General features: G+C 55.0%; 1 protein-coding gene across 4 annotated transcripts in view; it reads right to left on the reverse strand.

Moving 5' to 3' along the window:
- The window catches only part of ITPK1 (inositol-tetrakisphosphate 1-kinase), a 171952-nt gene that overhangs the window by 42681 nt on the left and 109441 nt on the right, over positions 1 to 19830 (reverse strand). For all 4 annotated transcript variants that reach the window (XM_014832109.3, XM_070514217.1, XM_044774243.2 and 1 more), the window contains one exon: positions 5924 to 6041. In XM_014832109.3, coding sequence (XP_014687595.1) covers positions 5924 to 6041 — 118 coding nt within the window. The remainder of the gene's footprint in view (positions 1 to 5923; positions 6042 to 19830) is intronic.

Consider the following 19830-nt stretch of genomic DNA (forward strand, 5'->3'; position numbering starts at 1 on the left):
GGTGCCCTGTCTTCCCTCACACCAGCCCCCTCGATGGGGCACGCTGCCCCCTCAGCCCTGTGGGTTGAGCAGGCTGACTTGTGGGGAGGTCCCGGGCAGATAGACACCAAAGGGGCCAACTCCTCAGAAACCCACTTACCAGGTGTGAGGCATCTGCCTGGGAGGCTGATCCCAAACTCCAGCCTCCCACACAAAATCAGGGCTGGAGGCTGGCCCTGATTCCAGAAGCAGCAGTCGTGGGGGGCAGACACCCTGTCCTCTGTGTCCTCCACGACTCCAGGCCCTGCTACCAGCCTCTGCCACATGCCTCCCACCCAAAACCGGGGTGCTTGGCAGGACCAAGGAGAGGGAGCTGACAGCATCTGAGCACCTAACTTGTGTCCAGACCTTCCGCACATCTCCTACCCCAGAGATGACAGCAACACCCCACTACAGAGGAGCACGCGACTCAGAGAGGGCTGGTGACTGCCCAGGCCACACGAGGGGCGCTGGGATTGGAGCTCCAGTCTGTCCGCGCCAAAGCCCTGTTCTTTCCAGTACAATGTGTTGCCACCCTCAACAAGAACAGACAGGATTTTTGTTTCATCAATAATTGTAAGGGGGCAGACACTCAGCGACCATCTGTAGCAGAGCTGCTGGTCTCTCAAGTGGACACCAGGGACCTGCTCTGGTCAGTGCCATCGCTGGACACCAGAGGGCGCTCAGAGCGGTGCCAGCAGGCAGTGCCGACACCACCAGGGCACTCCAGGGATCACTGTATCCGACGGTACCCATCGTGGCCTCGGTCCCGGAGGTCAGTCTCAGGGATGGTGGGATGGAGGAGGCAGCTCACACAAGGGCTAGAAGCCGGATTCAGGAACCACTGGCTAAGAGCACAGCCACATAGTGTGGGTTCAAATCCTAGCTCTGTGCCCTGGTGGCGCTGTGGCCTTAACCAACTGAAGCTCAAGGCACGAGGACCCTAGTACCTTTCTCACGAGGACGGAATTAGCTAATACGTGCAAAGTGCTTCCTACAGTGCCTGGCACGCACTCAGTGCTTAGTGCCCACCTGAGCACTGCCAAGGCGGGATCAGAGAGGAAAAGCAACCTGCACAGGCTGCACGGCGAAGGGGCCCAGGCCGGCCTGAGGCCCCCTCCCTGCCCTCTCCTCTCCCACCCACTGCCCTCTGCAGCTCGCCAAGGGCAACAGCGGGCCCCATCTGTCCACACCACTAACCCCCAGGCAGAAGCTCTGCGGAAATCTGAGGAATGTTATTTTCTCTGCACTGCATGTCTAGATTACTCCATTTCAATCCGGCTTCCAAACGGCCTCCAAGCTGAGTGCTGATTAAATTCCCATAAAACCACAGGCAGAAACACTCAATATGTGGTGCGCACTCCCCTCCCCAGGGGAGCCTGGCGTCCGATGGCCATCTGTCACCTCCAGAGCACGTGTGTGGGAGGCTCCAGGAGAGCCATCCCTCACCTGCAGCCGTCAGCAGCTCAGAAGGGCCTCTCAGGCCCTCTGCCCTGTGGCCTCAGACCTTTCACCAGCCACTGCCCCCGGGGCCAAGGAGGCAAGCCCATCATCCGATCACAGCCCAGCTTTCTCGAAAGCACATGGCTTCGGCTGGTTCAGGAGTAGGCTAGAGCCCTGTCCAGAATAGCCTGGCCGGGAGTGGCAGAGCCAGGCCCTGGTCTTGGGGCTTCCATCTCAAGATCCTGGCCGTGTGTGGCAAAGCGGGTGCCAGTGGGAGAAAGGCCCGCAAGCGTGTGTCTGGCAATCTCGGCTTGTCCACACGGCCACCCGCCCCAGCCCCGCCCCCACGCCTGCACCAGGCAGTGTTTAATTTCTGGGAGGCTCCTGCACTTGGCTTGAACTGGGTCCAGCTTCAGTGCCATCTGTGCCTCTGAGTGCAGCCATGCCCAGAAGCAGTCATCTCCTAGGGAAACCCACAGCCCAGGTGCTCCGGGTGGGTCACTCTCCCAGCCTACTGACCTCCCACTGTATTGAGCTGCTGGGTGGAGTGGATTTGCTGCTGAGGTCATAGGCTGAGGCCACACCTCCTGACCAGCCAGAGGGGGAATGGTCATTCATCCACAGATTCCCCAGGCAGGAACTCACTTCTCAGAAGGTGGAGTGGCAGACTGCTAGCTGTCCCCCAGAAACTCATTCTCCCCCTTCTTCTGTGGTGGCAAAGCTCCCAAATTCTAGCTGAGCACACGGCTGCCCATAATAAAGACCACAATCCCTGACTCCCTTGCAGCTAAGTACCTAACTCAGTTCTGGCTCCACATGAACAGAGCATCATGCAGAGCTTCCAGAACCTTCCCTTAGAAGACAACCAGGGCTGTTTCCCTTTGCTTCCTCTTTCTTAGTCCCCCTTTCTACTCTAATGTCTACATCTTAGATGTGACTGGCTGGAGTTTTAGCCACCACCGTAGGCCAGGAGGGCCACACCACAGAATAAGCTGGAAACTGCCTGGGTCCCTGCCATCGCACAAGAGCACCAGATGGCTTCCCCTGGGTTTGTACATGAGGGAGAAACAAAGTCCTATCTCATTTAAGCCACCGTCATTTCAGGTCTCTGTTGTTGTAACAATGTCAGTGCTAACTGAATCAGTGGGTCTGAGGCAGGGCGAGGAGCCTGACTCCCTCCAGGCTCTGAACTGAAGAAGATGAGCTCCGGGAAGGTGGCACCAGCCACGCCGCGGCTGCCCCGGGACTCAGAGTGGGGAGGCTGGGAGCTCCGGGCAGTGGCCTCACTGTCTCCCACTGCTGATGCTCTGCATGGAGACAGAAGACCCGCCTGAGTGTGGGCCCCTCCCCGACTCCATCCAACTGCTTTACCTGTTATTCCTGGGAGACCCTCCCATGTGCCACGGCCCACCCGCCCAGCCCCACTGCAGAGCAGGGAATGTTGGCGGCCTCCCTGCAGCAGCCACCCAGGCTCTCTGAGGCAGGGAGAGCAGCCTGGGCGTGGGGGATGGCAACATCCCGAGGAAGTCGTCCCTTCTTCCGACACAAAAGTGGTGTCACTGGGACTGCTATAATTGTCTGAGGAACTTAAAGGGTAATTATGGCTGTTTACAGTACATCTAACGGGGCTGTATGCCTCCAGGAATAGCAGGAGTGGAGCGGAAGAGCACCAGGGAAGTGCTCCACAGCTGCACGGAGGAAGAGCCCTGGCCTCTGCAGGGAAGACGGAGTGGGGAGCCAGCAGAGACCAGCCAGCAGTGCTTGAGCACGCACAGCCCCCGGGTGGGCAGGAAAAGGCTCCAGGAAGCGGCAGCCTCTGGCCGCCCTCCTAGAAGAATGCCAGCCTGGCTCGGCGAGCACGATAAGGAAAATGCAGGGTGCAGCCGTCTCGGCCCACCCACGCAACAATCCCTGCTGGCCTGGGACCAAGCCCACCTTCAGGGTTTGGTCAGCAAGTTCTTGCCCGGCCTAGAGGGGACATCCCCCCTGGCAGGCAGCTCCTGAGCCTTGACACCTGGGTTTAAGGTTTCTTGGCCCCAGCAGAGTGTCTGTCTCCCCACTGGGGCCGGTCACCAGTCCCTCACGCCTGAGGCTGGGTGTGGGTCACCCTCACAAAGGATACAGATAATGCCCCCCAGAACCTGTCTGCAGGCCACATCTGCCCTGGTCTAAACGGAGTCTCATCTCCTTACTCGCCAACTCACACGCCTTCAACGGCTGCCCAAGAACAAAGTCCCCAACTGCACGAGGTGTTGGTCCCCCAGTCTGACCTGATGGTCTACAAGTCCCTCACAAGCACCCCACGCTTCAGCTCTCTCCCTGCTTTGCTCACACCGCTGCCCTGTCTGGGGGCCCCAGCTGTCACTCCCTTTGTGCTCGCCCACCAGGCACGGCCCGGCTTCCTGTGCACCCTGAAGTCCTGATCACACCCCTGCACGCTCACACTCTGGCCCGGGCTCACCCATGACCCCAGCCCTGATTCCCTGTCCATGAAAATCAAGACAGACTCCAAGATCCAATCCAGGTGCCTCAGCCCCTTCCATGTAACAGGAGCAACGGCAGCAGCTACTGCTCCTAGTGACCCCACGGGCCAGGACCCACGCTAACTGCTCATCAGACGTCATCCCAGGACCCCCTGGACAAACCACTTATTATCCACATCTTACAGAAAACAGGCAGGACCAGTCAAGCAACGGCCAAGGCCACACAGCCAGCAAGAGTCCAGATTCGGACACAACCTCAGTCTTTCTCCCCCCAAACCCTGTGCTCTTTGCCCAGAAAAAGCCCTCTCAGCAGTGCCCTCCCTAATCCCATCAGCATGCGTCACTCTCCTACTGGACTGGTCCAGGACGTGAGATGTGGCTGCTGACCTGCGCCTCCTCCCACTCACAGGTCCTTCTTATCTTTTAACACGATCTCCTGTGCCTTCACAGAGAGTCAGTGTCCAACACACCCCCTGCTGGGAAGAGGCGGATTTCCCTTCCAGATACACCATTTAGCCAAAACTTCAATACAGATCTTCCTTCTTGTCTGGAGGTTCTGCTGGACCCAGGAAAGGAAGACAAAAGGAAGCTGACATCGTCACTGACCACTCCAGACCCAAGGAAGAAATGATGCTGGTGTGTCTCCTTGAGGCATCCGAGGACATCATGTCCATGCTCAACACCACTTAGTGAACACCAGGCCCCCAGAGAAAGAAGCCACAAGACTGCTTCCAGGATGACCAGGTCCAGCACCCAGCTCTTCTGCAGGGCACGTTCCTTAGAGAACCAAGCATTCGCCAACTCTCCCAGCCAGGGCCCGTGGCTGCATCCAGGGTCTGTTACTAGATCCAGGGCCCTCTGGCCATGGACGTGAAAGTCAAGCCCGGGGCTTAGGAGCTGGGGAGCCTGAGTCGGGGAGATCTGGCTGGACGCTGGCCCTGCCACTTACAGGCTGTGTGATGCTGGTATATCTGCTAACCTCTCAGAGCCTCCAGTACTCAACCCAACGCCAGGCACCTGGAGTGTACCCAGTAAATGCTGCTCTCATTATTCTCATGCTCCCCTTGCAGACAGGCTGCCTTTGGTCCTGTGAGCCAAACTACCCACTGACCCCACCATCACGTGAAAGGACACCTCAGGCCCAGTCTCCATCCAGGTCAGGGTTCGAGGCGGCCCCTTTAGGCCACACTCATGGTCTGGATGGCAGGAGCAGGGGCTGCCTCCCCTGCCCCTAAGGTGAATCCTCATGCAGCCCCAGGGCCCACGCAAAGCACTTCTCCCTAAAATTAAACCAGAGCTCTCGGCAGGGAACACTTGAACCAGGCGAAGAGAAGCAGGAGGCGACTGTTAACGTGAATCCTTCCAGAAACCCTTCTCACACGCACGCACGCACACACCCCGTCAAAAGGCCATCCGCCCCCTCCGGGCTGCCCTGCCCAGGAGGTGGGAGGATGAGTGCCAGGGACAGGAGCCTGCAGCTGGCAGGAGAAGCCTCGCAGCTCAGAGGGAGGCACCGCCCTCGAGGACAGAGCGTCCCGCGAGGCCCAGCCGCTACATTATGTATCTCCTTTGATTAAAGCCCCTTTCATTCTGTTTGTCTCCCTCGCCCAGTTATACAACTCCACGGGCCACCTGCCACCGAGCTATTCCATGCACATTCCTGCTCTCTCCCCAATGCGTTATCGGGACACTTCATCGCCACTCCGGGGACTCAACACAACACAACACAACTGTCTTGAAGTGTCTGGAGCCACTCTCTCCCCCAAAGAGCACGTTGGGGCTTTTATTTCCTAACTCTGCTGGTCACAGAGGGAGGAAAGGCCCTCTTCACAACATCTGCCCCCACGGAGTTCAACCGCTTCCTGTCCCAAAGTGCTTAGGAAGACCAGACCCCACCCCAGCCCCATGCGATGACCACCTTGCAACTGACTGTAGAGGTGGGCTGCCTGCCGCAGGTGCCGAGCCGCACGTGTCCGTACCTTTCATGTAGGCCTCGATCTTTCGGATGAGCTCGTAGGACTTGGAGCGGTCCAGCAGGGTCCTGATGGCGGGAAGGGGGTCCAGGACGATGGTCTCGGGGTGGGCGTCGATGTATTCCTGGAAGGAAAACACAAGCCCTCCGGTCAGAGAGGGGAGGCTGATGCTGAAAGGAGGGTGACAAGCAAGATTTCATCCATCGGGCCCTCCCTGCATCCGTCCCTCCCTCTCCATCCCCCACCAGCCCTCACGTCTGTTTGGGGCATCACATGGTTTTGGGAAGCTGCCTCCACTCACTCAGCGCCACTGGGATCACAGGACTTTGGGGAGACCAATCAGCACATGCCACCTCCCAGGGCTGCTGGCTCAGAGAGGACATGTGGCCCAAGCTGGTCCAATCAGAGGCAGGCTCAGAACTCTTGCTGGGAATGCTGGGACAAGAACACTCTCCCACTCACTGAGGAGAGGCGGAAGCATGGAGACTGGGCGGCTGGGAGTACTCACCCTGGGACCTGAAAGAGAGGCCTGATGGAGCCAGAACTCAAAAATGGAGCCCAAAGTGAGAAAACAGCTGAAAAAAGGAGAGCAACTGAGTTCTGGTCAGCTCGTCCGACCCCTGGATAAAGCCTCACCTGAAACCAGATCTGCTCCACGTGTGGACCACACTCAGTGAGAGAGGCCTAGCACCCTGCACTGATAAGGACTCTGAGGCGGGGCCAGGGGGGAGTGGAACGCCGGGGTTCATTAGGAGGTCTGTGGGAAGGCGTTGAGTGAGAAGCACTCCACGGAACAGCCACTCACCCTCACGTGCTCGCTCAACAAGCATTCCTTCAGCACCTACTAACTTCACGGTAGACTGTGGAAACGCAAGAGGAACTGTGACAAAATCAGTCTTTAAGGAAACTCCAATCTTCTCGGGGAAATAACACTAACGCACATGGGGAACAAAAAATTTTATAACAGAATTCAACAAAAAACAAAGCAAAATGTTTCTAGGAAAAGAACACAAGGATCTGGCCCCGCCACTTGTCACCTCTGTGACTACAGGAGCCCCACGCCACATCACTGGGCCACAGCAGGTGGCTGGGCAGACACAGTAAAGGAGACCATCCCTCCGGCTCTATGATTCCAAGACCCAAAACGTGGAATGGTGGTATAACAAGAGAGGGGCTCAGAGAGAAGGCTGGGGGTAAGGGCAGCCATTCACCAGCTGTTGTCATTGTGGGCTGAATTGTGTCACCTCAATAGATCTGTTCAAGTCCTAACCCCCCATACTTGTGGATGTGACCCTATTTGGAAATAGCGTCTTTTACACCCATAATCAAGTCAAGATGGGGTCATGCTGGATTAGGGTGAGCCCGAACGCATCGACTGGTGCCTTTAAGATGGAGAAAATCTGAAGACAGAAACATACAAGGAGAAGGCCACGTGAAGATGGAGACAGCAACTGAAACCATGGGGCTACAAGGAAAGGATCAGCAAGCGCTGCCAGCCACCACCAGAAGCCGGGAGACAGGCACGGAGCAGACTCTCTCTCAGGCCCTCCAGGAGAAGCCAACCCTGCAGACACCTTGGTTTTAGACTTCAGCCTCCTTATCCATCACACAATAAATTTCTGTTGTTTTAAGCCACTTGGTTCATGGTACTTTGTCACGGCAGCCCCAGGGAATGAATACACCAGCTTAATTCACCCCACTCCCCGCCCCGTGTACAAGATAGGGTGTGAGGTCAGCAAAGGCCAGGAAAAAAGCCACAATGCTTCTTTTCTAGTAAACCTTATCAACAAAAAAGAAAGCTCCATTTGGAATTACTCTTCTTTTTAGGGAAACTATTTTGGTTCCTAGTAATCATTTTTAAGAGCTCTCAACAGGAAAGCCAGAGATTCATACTTACTTTTCCCCTGAAATCTGCTCCCCCTTGTGTGTCGTGCCAGAGTATCTGTTTATGGGCTCCTCTGTGTCTTTCTCCCTGAATGTTTAAAACATCTTCTCCAGCCCTAAGAGGTAGCTAGGACATTCTTCCCATCCTCACATGCACAAACTCCACGGAGCCTACACGCTCCCCCTGCACACGCATTCTGTAGACCTGAGCGTGAACAGAAGCCACCCCTCTTCCTCCTCCTCCTGAGAGAGGCCACTGTCAGCAGGTTAGCACAGTGACTGGCCCACTGCTCCGCTCTTACAGAACAAGCCAGGCAGCTGATGCGGCAGAGCCCACATTTGCCACCCACAGGGGACGTGGGGACGGGCTGAGGGGTGTCCTTCAGGAAGGTTTATCCAGAGCTGCCCTCAGGCCAAGGGGCCGTGCCCGGCTCTTCTCTCCTGCAGCCTCGGCCTCGCCAAAGAGCCCGCACCTCTGCTGTGCAGGCCCACCATTGGCCACGCTCCTTTATCAGAACTCGTTCCTGGAACTACGCCTACGCTGCCCCAAGAGCCTGTCATTCATGAGACACCAAGATGCACATATAGGGATGAAATCATACAAATGTCCCCAGGTTAAAAGGTCATCACTCAACAAACTTCACACCACCGACAGTGCCCAGGGCATCGTGCAGGGTGCAGCAGACGTGTGGATGAACCAAAGCCTTCTAGGCTTCATTCCACCGGAGCTATGATCCCGGCCCATGAACTCATGTTCTGGGTTATGACCTGAAAGCACAGAACTATCCTCACCACCTGCCCCCACAACACGCTGGGAAGCAGCTTGTGTAGAGGACCCATTAAGGGACCAGTGGTCAAGAAACCTAGGCTCCCACTGTTATCACCTCCCAGGGTCACCCTGGGCAAGCCCCTTGCCTTCTCAGGGTCTCAGTTGCCTCACCCGTGACTTGACAGTCTACACTGGAGAAAACCAAGGACTGGTATTTACAGAGGCAGATTTCAAGGCCACACATGGGGACTGCTCTAGAACAGGACAAACACCCACTTGCTAGAGGCATTACAGGGGACACACATACTGACTGCCTTCCTTCAAAAAGGAGGCAGTCTCAGAGAGGCGCACTTAGACGGGCTGCCCCAATTCTCCCCCAACAACTGAGTCACATAAAACACGGACACGATCCTCCCACCCCCTCAAAAACCCCCTCCAAGTCCCGAGAAAACTATCTGCGTAGCTGCTGGTTCTGTTCCACTTTTATGCATTACGGCAGCGACCTTTGAAAAGAGAACTCAGAATCATTAAGACATGAACTTAAGCCAAACTCATGAGGGAAGGAGCTAAGAAGCTCGAAGAAACCAAAGGGGAAAAGATCTGACAAGCAGGCGCCAACAAGCTTTTGACCCGGGATGAAAGCACCAGTATTAACAGAAGAATTATTCCTAAACACGATCTCTTTTGGGACAAGGACAGAGAGAGCAAAGAGTTTTTCCAATCACCCCACCATCCACAAGTGGATTTTCTTTCAAGCTTTCCAGCTTATCTATTGTATTGCAGGCCTCATGCATTTTCACAAGTCTCTTAGAATCACCAAACTGCTGGAAGGGCGAGTGCCCTATCCCATTTTATCACCGCTCAGAGGAAGAAAGGCCCAAACCATCTCCATGGCAAATAGTAAACACGTTCCTTAGAGGGCCTGCTGCGGAACCTGGATAGGGCCCTGGAAGTTAGCAGGAGAGCCCGGCTCCCCACAGACTGAAAGAGGGACAGGCAGAAATATCTAGCCCTGGGTCAGCAGGGCCAGGAGGGGGCCTGGAGAACACCAACTGTTTGTCAGAATGGACAGAGGGACAAGGACCAGCCAGACGCTCCCAGCACCCCAGGCCCATGGGATGATGATGCCAAGAGGGGCACTGGGCCCTCTGCTGGACTCGGGGGACTCAAGGTTTCTCCATGGGGAATCTGAGCCCATTGAGAAGAGCGAGATGAACACCAGAGATACCACCTCCTGTGCAGTTCCATCCATGGACAGGAAGTGAGACACAGGGACTTGCTCTCATCTAACAGACAACGCACGCAGAAGTCCTGGGTTCAAATCCTGCCTCTGCCACTTACTCTATGTCTATGAACAAGAAACTGCACTTAATCTCTGAGCGTCTGTTTCTTTGTGTGTGAAACGTGCATTTTGAATAAAACCTATCTCGGGGAGCTGCGGTGGTTGGCAACAAGGAGGTCAGGGATAGGAAAGGAGTTGGCAGATATAAAAACCCAGAGGGTTCTCATGATTCTGCAACATGGGGATTCTCGTGGCCAAACCTGACCCAAGGTCTCCGAGCTCATGCTGCCCTGCCCTGGCCAGAAACGGGTTCAGACATCAACAGTACCTTTCATGAAGGAGCCAGAGGCAGCTACCCGATGAGAAGGAGAGATTAATTACAGTAAACATAATAATAAATAAAAATAATCATGATTGATAATTTTTAAATAATAGCAGCTACCATTTACCCAGCACTGGCTATATATGCACACCACTGGATAAAATGGTTTTCAAGCAGCATTTCTTCCAATATAAAAATCTGATGAAGTTAGAGCTAAAACTATAACACTCTTAGGAGAAAACACTGTCAATCTTTGTAGGCTTGAATTAGACAATGGTTTCTTAGATGTGATACCAAAAGCACAAGCAAGAAGAGAAAAACTTGGGCCAGCCCGGTGGTGCAGTGGTTAAGTTCACACGTTCCGATTCTCGGTGGCGCCAGGTTCACTGGTTCGGATCCCGGGTGCAGACATGGCACCACTTGGCACCCCACACTGTGGTAGGCGTCCCACATATAAAGTGGAGGAAGATGGGCATGGATGTTAGCTCAGGGCTAATCTTCCTCAAAAAAAAAGGAGAGAGGAAAAACTAGATAAATGGAACATCATGCCCAGGAGGAGCTTTTGTGAGTCAAGGATACCGCCCGCCCTGGACCTGGTGTTCTGGACCGAGGGCCCGTACACGGGGTCACCTCCTCACACTCATGACCCGGTGCTGAAACACCGCCCACTGGGCTGTGCATGCCTGAGAGCCCCGTGGGCATGGCCTAACTGAGGCAGGATTGGTAAATTCCGCCCCCGGGGACCGCTCTGGAATCTCCCCTTGGGGGTGGGCAGCTGGGCTGGAGGAAGGGGCAGCACAGAGCGCTGGAAGCCACTTCTCCTGTCTGGGCCGAGGCCGCCTCCTCTGTCAAGTGAAGGCCAACGCTGAGAAGGGGTGACACGTGTAGGAGCAGAGATGGAGGCCACCAGACCCGGAGAAGAACCCTGCCTTGCCCACTTGTGCCTCTGGGCCTCCACAAACCTCAATCTTCATCTGGAAAATGGAGATTGTAATAGTTCCTGCCTCGTGGGATTTTTTTAAAAACAGGTTTATTGAGGTGTAATTCACATACCATGCAATTTACCCACTTAAAGTCTACAATTCGATGGCTTTTAGTATGTTGACAGAGTTATCAAACCATCAGCACAAGTTTAGGACATTTTCATCACCTCAAAAAGAAATCCCACACCTTTGAGTTACCAGCCCTAAGTTCCCCATTCCCCCCAGACCCTGGAAACCACTTTCTGTCTCTGCAGATTTGCCTATTCTGGAGATTCCACAGAAGTGGAGTCATATGTGGTCTTTTGTGACTGGCTTCTTTCACTCAGCACATTTTCAAGGCTCGCCCATGTTGTAGCGTGTGTCGCTGCTTCACTCCTTTTTATGGCTGAATAATATCCCACGGTACGGATATACCATGTTTTGTTTATCTGTTCATTGGCTGACGGACATTTGGATTGTTTCCATTTTATGTCTACTATGAGTAACGCTGCTACAAACATTCGTGTACAAGTTTTTGTGTGGACTAAGCTTTCATTTCTCTTAGTAAGAATGAAAAACACCACAGAACTTCTCAGCTCTTCAGGCACAGATATTTCAGACTGTAATCATGATACTCCATCGTGGTATACAAAATATAGTACTTTCTGGTTTTCAAAAGCTGCCATCACACAAAATATTCGATTTGATTACCAGGGCAACGCCTGTGGGTCGACTGCGTGAACATCCCTATTTTCATTTCCATTTTATAGATGAAGAAACTGAGTCTCTGAGAGGTCCAGTGGCCAGCTCAAGGTCACATGACCAGCTGCGGCTTTGGCAGGATTCAAACCAGCCATTGCAATGGCAAACCCAAGGCCTCCAGGGCATACCTATGACCCACCCAAACACCAGTTATGTGGCTCTAGTGTTTTCAATTCCCAGAAAGTCTAAGGACCCACTTCAAATCTAAGTGCTGAAGAAGCTGTACACAATTCGGTCAGGCAGGTCTAGAACAGGAAAGAGAAGACTGAAGCCTGGGGTCAGTGGTGGGAGGAAGAGAACGAAGAGGCTGGGCGCTGCCCAGACCTCCCATGGGACGAGCAGAGGCCCCTGCTGGGTGTGTCTGGACGGCCGGCTATCTGAACAACAACTGCCTGGGTAGTCATACCTCAGCAGACACCTCCGGAGCACCACAGCAAGGGCGAGCCTCACACCGCTGTTCTCAGGGAGCTCTCCATCTCTAGCGGGCCGAGATGGGAACAGCCTGGTGAAGGCCAGACAGGAGCCATGCACAGAGCTGGGCAGGCTAAGCACCAGGCCCCCTGCCAAGCCTTCTGCAGGTTAACCTAAAAGCTGGAGGGAGAGGCCGAGCAGCCTTTTAGGAGAATTTTGTAGGATGGGAGGTAAGTTTCAGAAAAGTCCTGCTAGCAGGAGCAGTGTGGGAGGACCAGGCTGGGAGCCATTCGTGGAACACTGATCTGAGAGCACCCAGTTTGTTAGAGAAAGTCCATCTCCTGGTTTGGTAACCAGCCTCCTTTCCTCCAGCACCCCTGTCCCCCACCCCTGGGAGGAGGATGTCACGTGGGAGGACAGAGGCTCTGAGAGTGGAAAGAGAGGGGCAGGGTGGCAGGGAAGGGAAGGAGCAGGGAGCCCATGAGCAGCCCTGGGAGTGGCACCGCCCTCCTGGTGGATCTGGCACTAGGCACCTGTGTCTCTGGTTTGTGAAAATTCATCAAGCTGTTCACGTGCGACAGGTACACTTTTCCATGTGTATATTATACTTCAACTAAAAAAACAAAAAAGGAAGCAAGCAAGCACTGGACTGCACAGCACGGCCCTGGATTCCTGTCCCTGCTCTGCAGCCTGGCCTGCCTGCGTCACCCTCTCTGGGATGCCAGTCTCCTATGTGGAGCAGATCAAGGCTGGAAACCGGGCTGCAACTCTGCCTCGCCTCCCCCACAGCCACGGCAGCCGTCACCACTGAGCGTGGCAGCGGTCACTTGGGGGCGACAACAACCTGTTGTGCTAGCCCCAGTGGGACTTCAGAATCCTGAGTCTCTGTTGGTTCTAGAAGTAGGTAAGTGTCAGCACTCAAGACAAACCCCACACGCCATGCACTGAAGAAACTCCCCTGGCAGATTCCCAGGACCCCACGAGTCAGGGTCTGTGAGCTCCAGTTAGCACTCGGCCACCAGACGAACCCCGGGGAGGAACTCCAATTACTTTCTCGTGGCTGTTAAAAACTACTCACGGGGCTTTTATGGGAAAGGAGGTGGCCTCGGGCTTACTCAGCATAATCCTGCTCCTTCTGGCTCTCCCTGAGAGCACGGCGCAAGCCCAGACCTTCCAGCTGATGCCCACAAAGGCTGGCCTTTTAACCAGCTCCTTCCACAAAGTGGCGGGTGAAAGCCAGGAAGCTTCTGGTTCCTAAAGTCTTAACGCCATGATGGGGGTCCTGGCAAGATTCTAGGATGAGTTACTATTATTAATAATTACAATAATAATGGGGATGACAGCAGCTAACCTTTCCTGAAGGCTCGCCAAGTGCAAGACAATGTTCTACACACTTTGCAGGAGTGGACACATTTAATTCCTCACAACAACCCTATGCCTTAGGTCCTATTAGCGGCCCCATTTGACAGACAGGGAAACTGAGCCAGAGCACCTCAGAACCTTGCCCAGGCTCTCCCGGCTAGGAAGTAGCCAAGACGGCTTCTGAGCCCAGGCCATTTGGCTCCAGAGCCCTCTAGTCAGCCAAGCAAGGCATGGGAAGGCCCGGCTTAAGGAAAAGCACCTCAATTCTAGCTACAGCCAGGATGACTCAGGTGCATTCTTTTAAAGTTTATGTTAAAGCAGAAAAGTAAGCCTTTCTCATGTCCTGCCAACCCAAGCCCAGAGCTTAGCCTGGTGGTTCCGCCCGTGAGACCAGGCACACTGCATTTGGTGCCAGCAGAAGGTAAAGTCAGGAAAAATGGCCCAGAGTTTGCAAATTTCTTTCCCAGAGGCAGAGTCACAGATGGTCAGACCTTGCGAGACCTAAGGGTCCCTTATTCCAGCCCGTCTTTTCAGAAAGGAAGTGGAAATTAGCCCAAGGTCACACAGTGAAGTGGCAGAGGTGACACTGCGGCCCCCTCTGCTCCTTTTACCACCCCAGGGGCCACCCTGGCTCCCTCTTCTCCTAATGGCCCCCGAGGGGCCAGCACATCGGGCCAGAGTCTTTGCATTTGTTCCCATCCTGGATCAAGATAAACTACCATGACTAGAAGACAGACGCCTCTTAGGAAAGTAAAAAATATGACACGACCAGATGCCAGTGTCCACAGTGGCCTGGGAGGAGGTTCTGCATGGCACCAAGGGAAGGACATGTGTAAGGTCCTCAGGGCCGGCACGTGCTGGACACACAGGCAGGCCACAGTGAACACCTACCGAGTGAAGGATGGGTCCGCATGGAAGGAGAGCGAACAACACAGCAGTGTCGCGGGCCATCGCACCTTCAAAGGCACAGCACGCTTCTGCAGAAATGCAACCTGTCCCTGGGAGGTCAGCTCCATGTGAGGATGGGGTCATGAGCCAGGCTGAGCAGAGCTTTCCGGGGAGGACAACTGAGGAATCCTCTGGGCAGACCACAGCAGCTGTGAAATCAACCACCATTCACAGACCAACCAAGGCCAGGGCCAAACGTCCCCCAGGCAAAGCCTTCCTGGCACCACCCAGAATACCTGCCTATTCATTACAGCTTACAGAAAACCACACCACAGGTAGTCCTGAGGAATCCACGCTAAGCCAGGGAGCCGTGATGTAACACAATGGGCCCGGCAGCCAACCACAGTCCTGGCTAAACCCTAGCACCCACAGCTGTTCAAGAACCACAGGCCAGGGGTCTGAAGAGGCAGCCAGGTCTGGCATGGAGCTGGGGCTAGAAATTCATGCAGCTCAACTTTGGGAGCGGGCTACTGGAAGCCAAGAGAAGATTGCAGCAGTGGCCAGCAGACACCAGGGGCAGGCAGGACCACCAAGTTCAGCCACACGGGGTGCCATTTGCAGAGTCTATCACCGAGCTTGTGGAGTGTGCAATCTGTGTAACAGTCCCTGACAGTCAGCCAAGGCTTCTGCCTTCCAATTACTGGCAGACCACCTCTTTCAGCCCAGTGCACCTAGCCAGTCCCAATTCCAGCACAAAGACCCCGAGACACTGTGAAAATTAAGGCAAAGGCAGAGTCAAGAAATCTGGCTTCAAGTTCTAGAACTGCCATTAACTTTACAAGTGCTTCTGAAAGTCACTTAAATTCTCTGTATCTCAGATTTCCCCTCTATAAAATGAGAGGGTCAGAAAACGCATTTATAACATCCTTTCTGACTTGTAAGTCCCAGGATTCTTTGATTCTGTGCTGTGAAGAATGAACAAACAAAGCTCTTAGACAACCCCAGAATGGAGGAGCCAGACCATTTCCCCAGGTGGAGACATCCACATGCGGGAGGCTGGGGCTTGCTGCCCTCGAGCACACCCACCCGATGCGTAATGACCACAAAGGACCTGATCTCGGCAGGGCAAGGAGGCACGTGCCCGGAACTGTAGAGAGAAGAGGGCGAGCAGGCCAGCCATACAAGTGACAGACACACAACGGCTCCGTGTCACGGACAGACACCCGTTCACTGGCTCAAGCAAGACCATCCAGCCCCCAAGGCTGTGTTTCTGTGCAGTCCTAAGGCGATTCTCCCTTTCTTACAGACTCAGCCCTGGCGTGAGGAGGGCATCTCCTCTAACCTTTCTAAAATCCTCAGGGGAGGTGGGCCTCCGTGCCGGCAGACACCTTGGTCTTAATCAATCCTCGTCACTATTCTGGAGAGATCGCTAGTGTCTGAGCACTAAGCCTGAGGCCCCCCAGAGGGCACGAGACCAGGGACAGCGGGATCCCTAGGAAGTGTGTGTGTGTGTGTGTGTGTGTGTGTGTATGGGGGGGCACCTCTTCAGCTGCAGAGCAGCACATTCTGCCCACCCTAACTGGGGGCTCCTCAGTGGGAGAGGTGTGGGGGGACTGGTGATCACAGAGTAGAGGAGTGTGGCCATGAGGGAATGCACAGGGGTGCAGGTAGGGAGGGGGGAGAAGGGGAGGAGAGAGGGTTTCCAGAGGACAGTGATACTGAGCTACAAAGGGTCACAGGCATCCCAAGCAGAGGGACAGCAAAAGCAAAGGCACAGGTGAGGTGCCCGGCGTGGCTGGGTGGATGTAGGTGTCAAAGGGGAGGTCATGTTAAAGCAGACGGCGGGACAGACAGCTGGAGACAGACCAGCCAAGGAATTTGGACGTGATCCTAAAGCAACAGGGTCCTGAGCCAGGGAGCGATGGGGCCAGCTCTGAGTTTTGCAGTGAGCAGTCAAGCGCTGTGCAAGGCCCAGCAGCCGAGCTGGGGAGGGACGAGGCCTGTGCAGCGTGTCAGATGCAGTGCTGGCCTTAGGGACATGTGCGCTGGCCTTCGCTGTTTGGGAAGGACTGAGACATTGCCTGACCTTTGGCACAATATGGTCTCTATGACTTGGCAGCACTGGTGAAAGGAAAATCATGACGCCACGTGCCCCCAGGCCTACTGCTCTTCAGACCCATTGTTTAAACCCATGCGCTCAGGCCCTTACGGCACAGGGACGAGCACGCGAGCACTGGACAGGAGCAAGGCGGCCCAGGTTCAAAGTGCAGCAAGGCCATGAGCTTGGCACAGATGCTGCCCTTCCCAGGGCCCTGAGCGTGTGCGGCAGAAACAACAGATGAGGACGGGACCATTAGGATGCTGGCATTCTCTGATACTCTGCGACTCCATGCCAACTTAAACTGAATGGAAACACCTCCCAAAGGGGGGGATGCGGGCCAGCGCTTGGCTGGTGGGAGTGCAACTAATCTAACTTCTATGGAGAAAAATCAGGTAACAGCCAAAATTACGAATGGATAAAGTCAGCATTTCTATTTCTAGGCATTTATCCCATAGAACTCCTCACAGATGTACAGGAAGATATCCGCACAAGGCTATTTAATCACTGTAGCACATTTCCACAACACGATCGGAAATGTCCTAAATGTCCCTCAGCGAAGAACTGGTTAAGAAAAGGACATTAAGGCCATTTAACAGAATACTATGCAGCCATCAAAAAGGATGAGGCAGCCCAAAGGGCTGATATGAAATCACTTCCAAGATGTATCATACAGAATGGCTTTGTGTGGGGGAGGAAAGACCTTCTTTGTTCACATACACAGAAACAACCCCCCCCGCCCACCCCACCCCCGAAAAGGTTTAAGGCTGCTGGCACCAACAAGACAGAAACAAGCAGACTGGGTAGCAAGGGCAGGAGGAGACCCCATTTTTTAATTTGTTCCGTATGCACATATTACCAAAATAGGTCAGGACTGCCAAGAGCCTAGCAGAGACATAGGGAAAGCCACCAGAATCAAAGTCCAATTGCAGAGGGGTAAAATTCATGGTCCCAGGCTGCAGTGGATGGAGGTGGGGGAAACGGGAGCATGTGGGAAGGGCAGACAAAGCTTCCATGGAGCAGAAGGCAGCAATAACCCCCATTTATCACTGGTGACGGAGAGACACTCAGAGAACAAGAGGTTCAGAAAGGATGAGGAGAGGTCCGAACACCCAGACCCCACCCTCCAGAATGAACTGTACGGGACCTGCACCAAAGACGCAGAGGGAAACCCCTTTCCACACTGGGGGTTGGGGGGGAGCTCCTAAGAGAGTGCTTGCATGGGGCAGGCCTGGACCTGAGCACCCAGAAAGACAACAGGTTCTCCTGGGTGTGTGACTTTGCACGCCTGCCTCAGTGTGCACACCTGTGGCCTCCAGGTCACGGGCACCCACAACTGTCCGTCCACCTGGGTCATCTTCCCAGATGGTGTGAGCTGTCATGGTGTCACATGCCTCGCGCAGCCCCCCGGCAAGCAGGGCAAGCGTGACTGGGAGAAGCCATGGTCCCGTGGGGGGAAACTGTTGTTGACAGAGCTGGCAGAAGAGTCCACAAAAAAATGTAGCTCTGGCCAAAATATAACCCAGAACGCTTCAGAAGAGAGGGCTGGAAGGACACTGAACACTATTCTTCGAGACAGTAAGGGCCTTCTCCCGCCTCTTGCCCAGGCCCCCCACGGAAAACAATACCTCCCTTTCTGTTCCCAGATTTCAGCACCAATTTATAAGCCTTCTCCATTTTCCATCAGCAGGAGGCTGGCAACGTGCCCAGCCAGGCTATTCACCTGACGGTTGTCACACGTCCTGTCACAGTGCCATGACACTACACAGGTCCTCCAGGGAAACAGAGACGGAGGCCACACATGGCCTCTGGAGCTGGGAGGGGGATCTGCAGGGCTGGGTCCTGGTCGGGAGAAGGCATCTCCTCATGGGCTGATGCTAAGCCAGGACAGGCTAGCATTCCCAATCGGGGATCACCGTCTGGGCTGGAGGGGGTCTCAGCAGTCATCTGGCCCAACGGTCACAGCTGAGCAAAGTGGGGACCAGGTCCCAGGTCCTCAGTTCTGCTCCAGCTCAGCAGTAGCACCCTCATTCCTTAAACACCTGTCTTAACCCCTAAGGATGCACCCAGTCCACACACCCGGCGCCTTCTCCATACTCCTGGTGCCTTCTCCACACACCTGCCCAGGTGAGACTGTGCAGCTGCGCCTGCCTTCAGGCAGCTTCCCAGGATCCAGGCCAAAGGCCTGCTCTGCCTGCCCCGCCCGCCACACCCACAGCCCTCCAGCCAGAGCCCAGCTCTCAGTTCCCAGGACAAGCTGAGGCCTCCCTAATGCCCACAGGCTCCCCCACCTCCTTCGCTGGGTGTGCAAGCCTTACTCACAGCCAGAACTCGGGGTACCCACACTGCTGTCAGCGGGGAAAGAAGGATCGTCTGGAACCAGTGCAGAGTTTGCAGCATGCTGCTAACTCTGGAACCACTGAGGGTCGCTCAGGCCAGAGGACGCCTGGGCCCCTCATGCCTGCACTCAGCCACCCCAGCCTTCCCAGCTTCCAGCCAGGATCTGGCTGCCTGAGAACAGAGACGGCTACCCGCTGCCAGAGGCGACCCTGGCAATGATACTGGGTGCTGCAGACAGCTGTCTGCCTTCCTGCTGCCGCCCCAGCCTTCCTGGAACAGGTGGCCATCAGGCACACTCGGGGGTAGGAGTCATCCTGTCACCAAGCAAGCATCAGCCCGCTGCCCCAAATCCCCACCATGGGATGCTGACCCATCCTCCCCAGACAGCTGTGGAGCTAGAAAATGGCTCTTGTTCAACTCAGGTGATCAGGGAGAAGACTCTGCATGATGTTACCTGTCCCTAATCCTGTCCTCTCCCCACACCATTGCTTAGAACTCCTCAAAGAGCTGCCCAGAGCTCCTCAGGGGCCACCAGGCGCCGCTTGGTCTGGCTCCCGCCTGCCCTCCAGCCCAGTTCGCACACTCTCCCCTGGCCACTGTGCTCTGGCCGGAGCCACTTACTCCAGGTCCTCGGGCCTCCGTGCCCACCCTGCAGAAGGGCCTGGACAGACGCTGCTCCCTCGGCCTGTGCCACAGTCTCCCTCATTTCCCAGGCTCCTCAGGCCTCATCTCAAGCGCTAACTCCTCTAGGAGGCTGCAGGATGAGGTGGTGAGACCCTCCCCATTATCACAGGCCCTGACTTTTCTCCTTCCTAGAACTTACCCCAATCAGA

The sequence above is a fragment of the Equus asinus genome, chromosome 7 (assembly GCF_041296235.1).
Source record: "Equus asinus isolate D_3611 breed Donkey chromosome 7, EquAss-T2T_v2, whole genome shotgun sequence".
In the NCBI taxonomy this organism is placed as follows: Eukaryota; Metazoa; Chordata; class Mammalia; order Perissodactyla; family Equidae; genus Equus; species Equus asinus.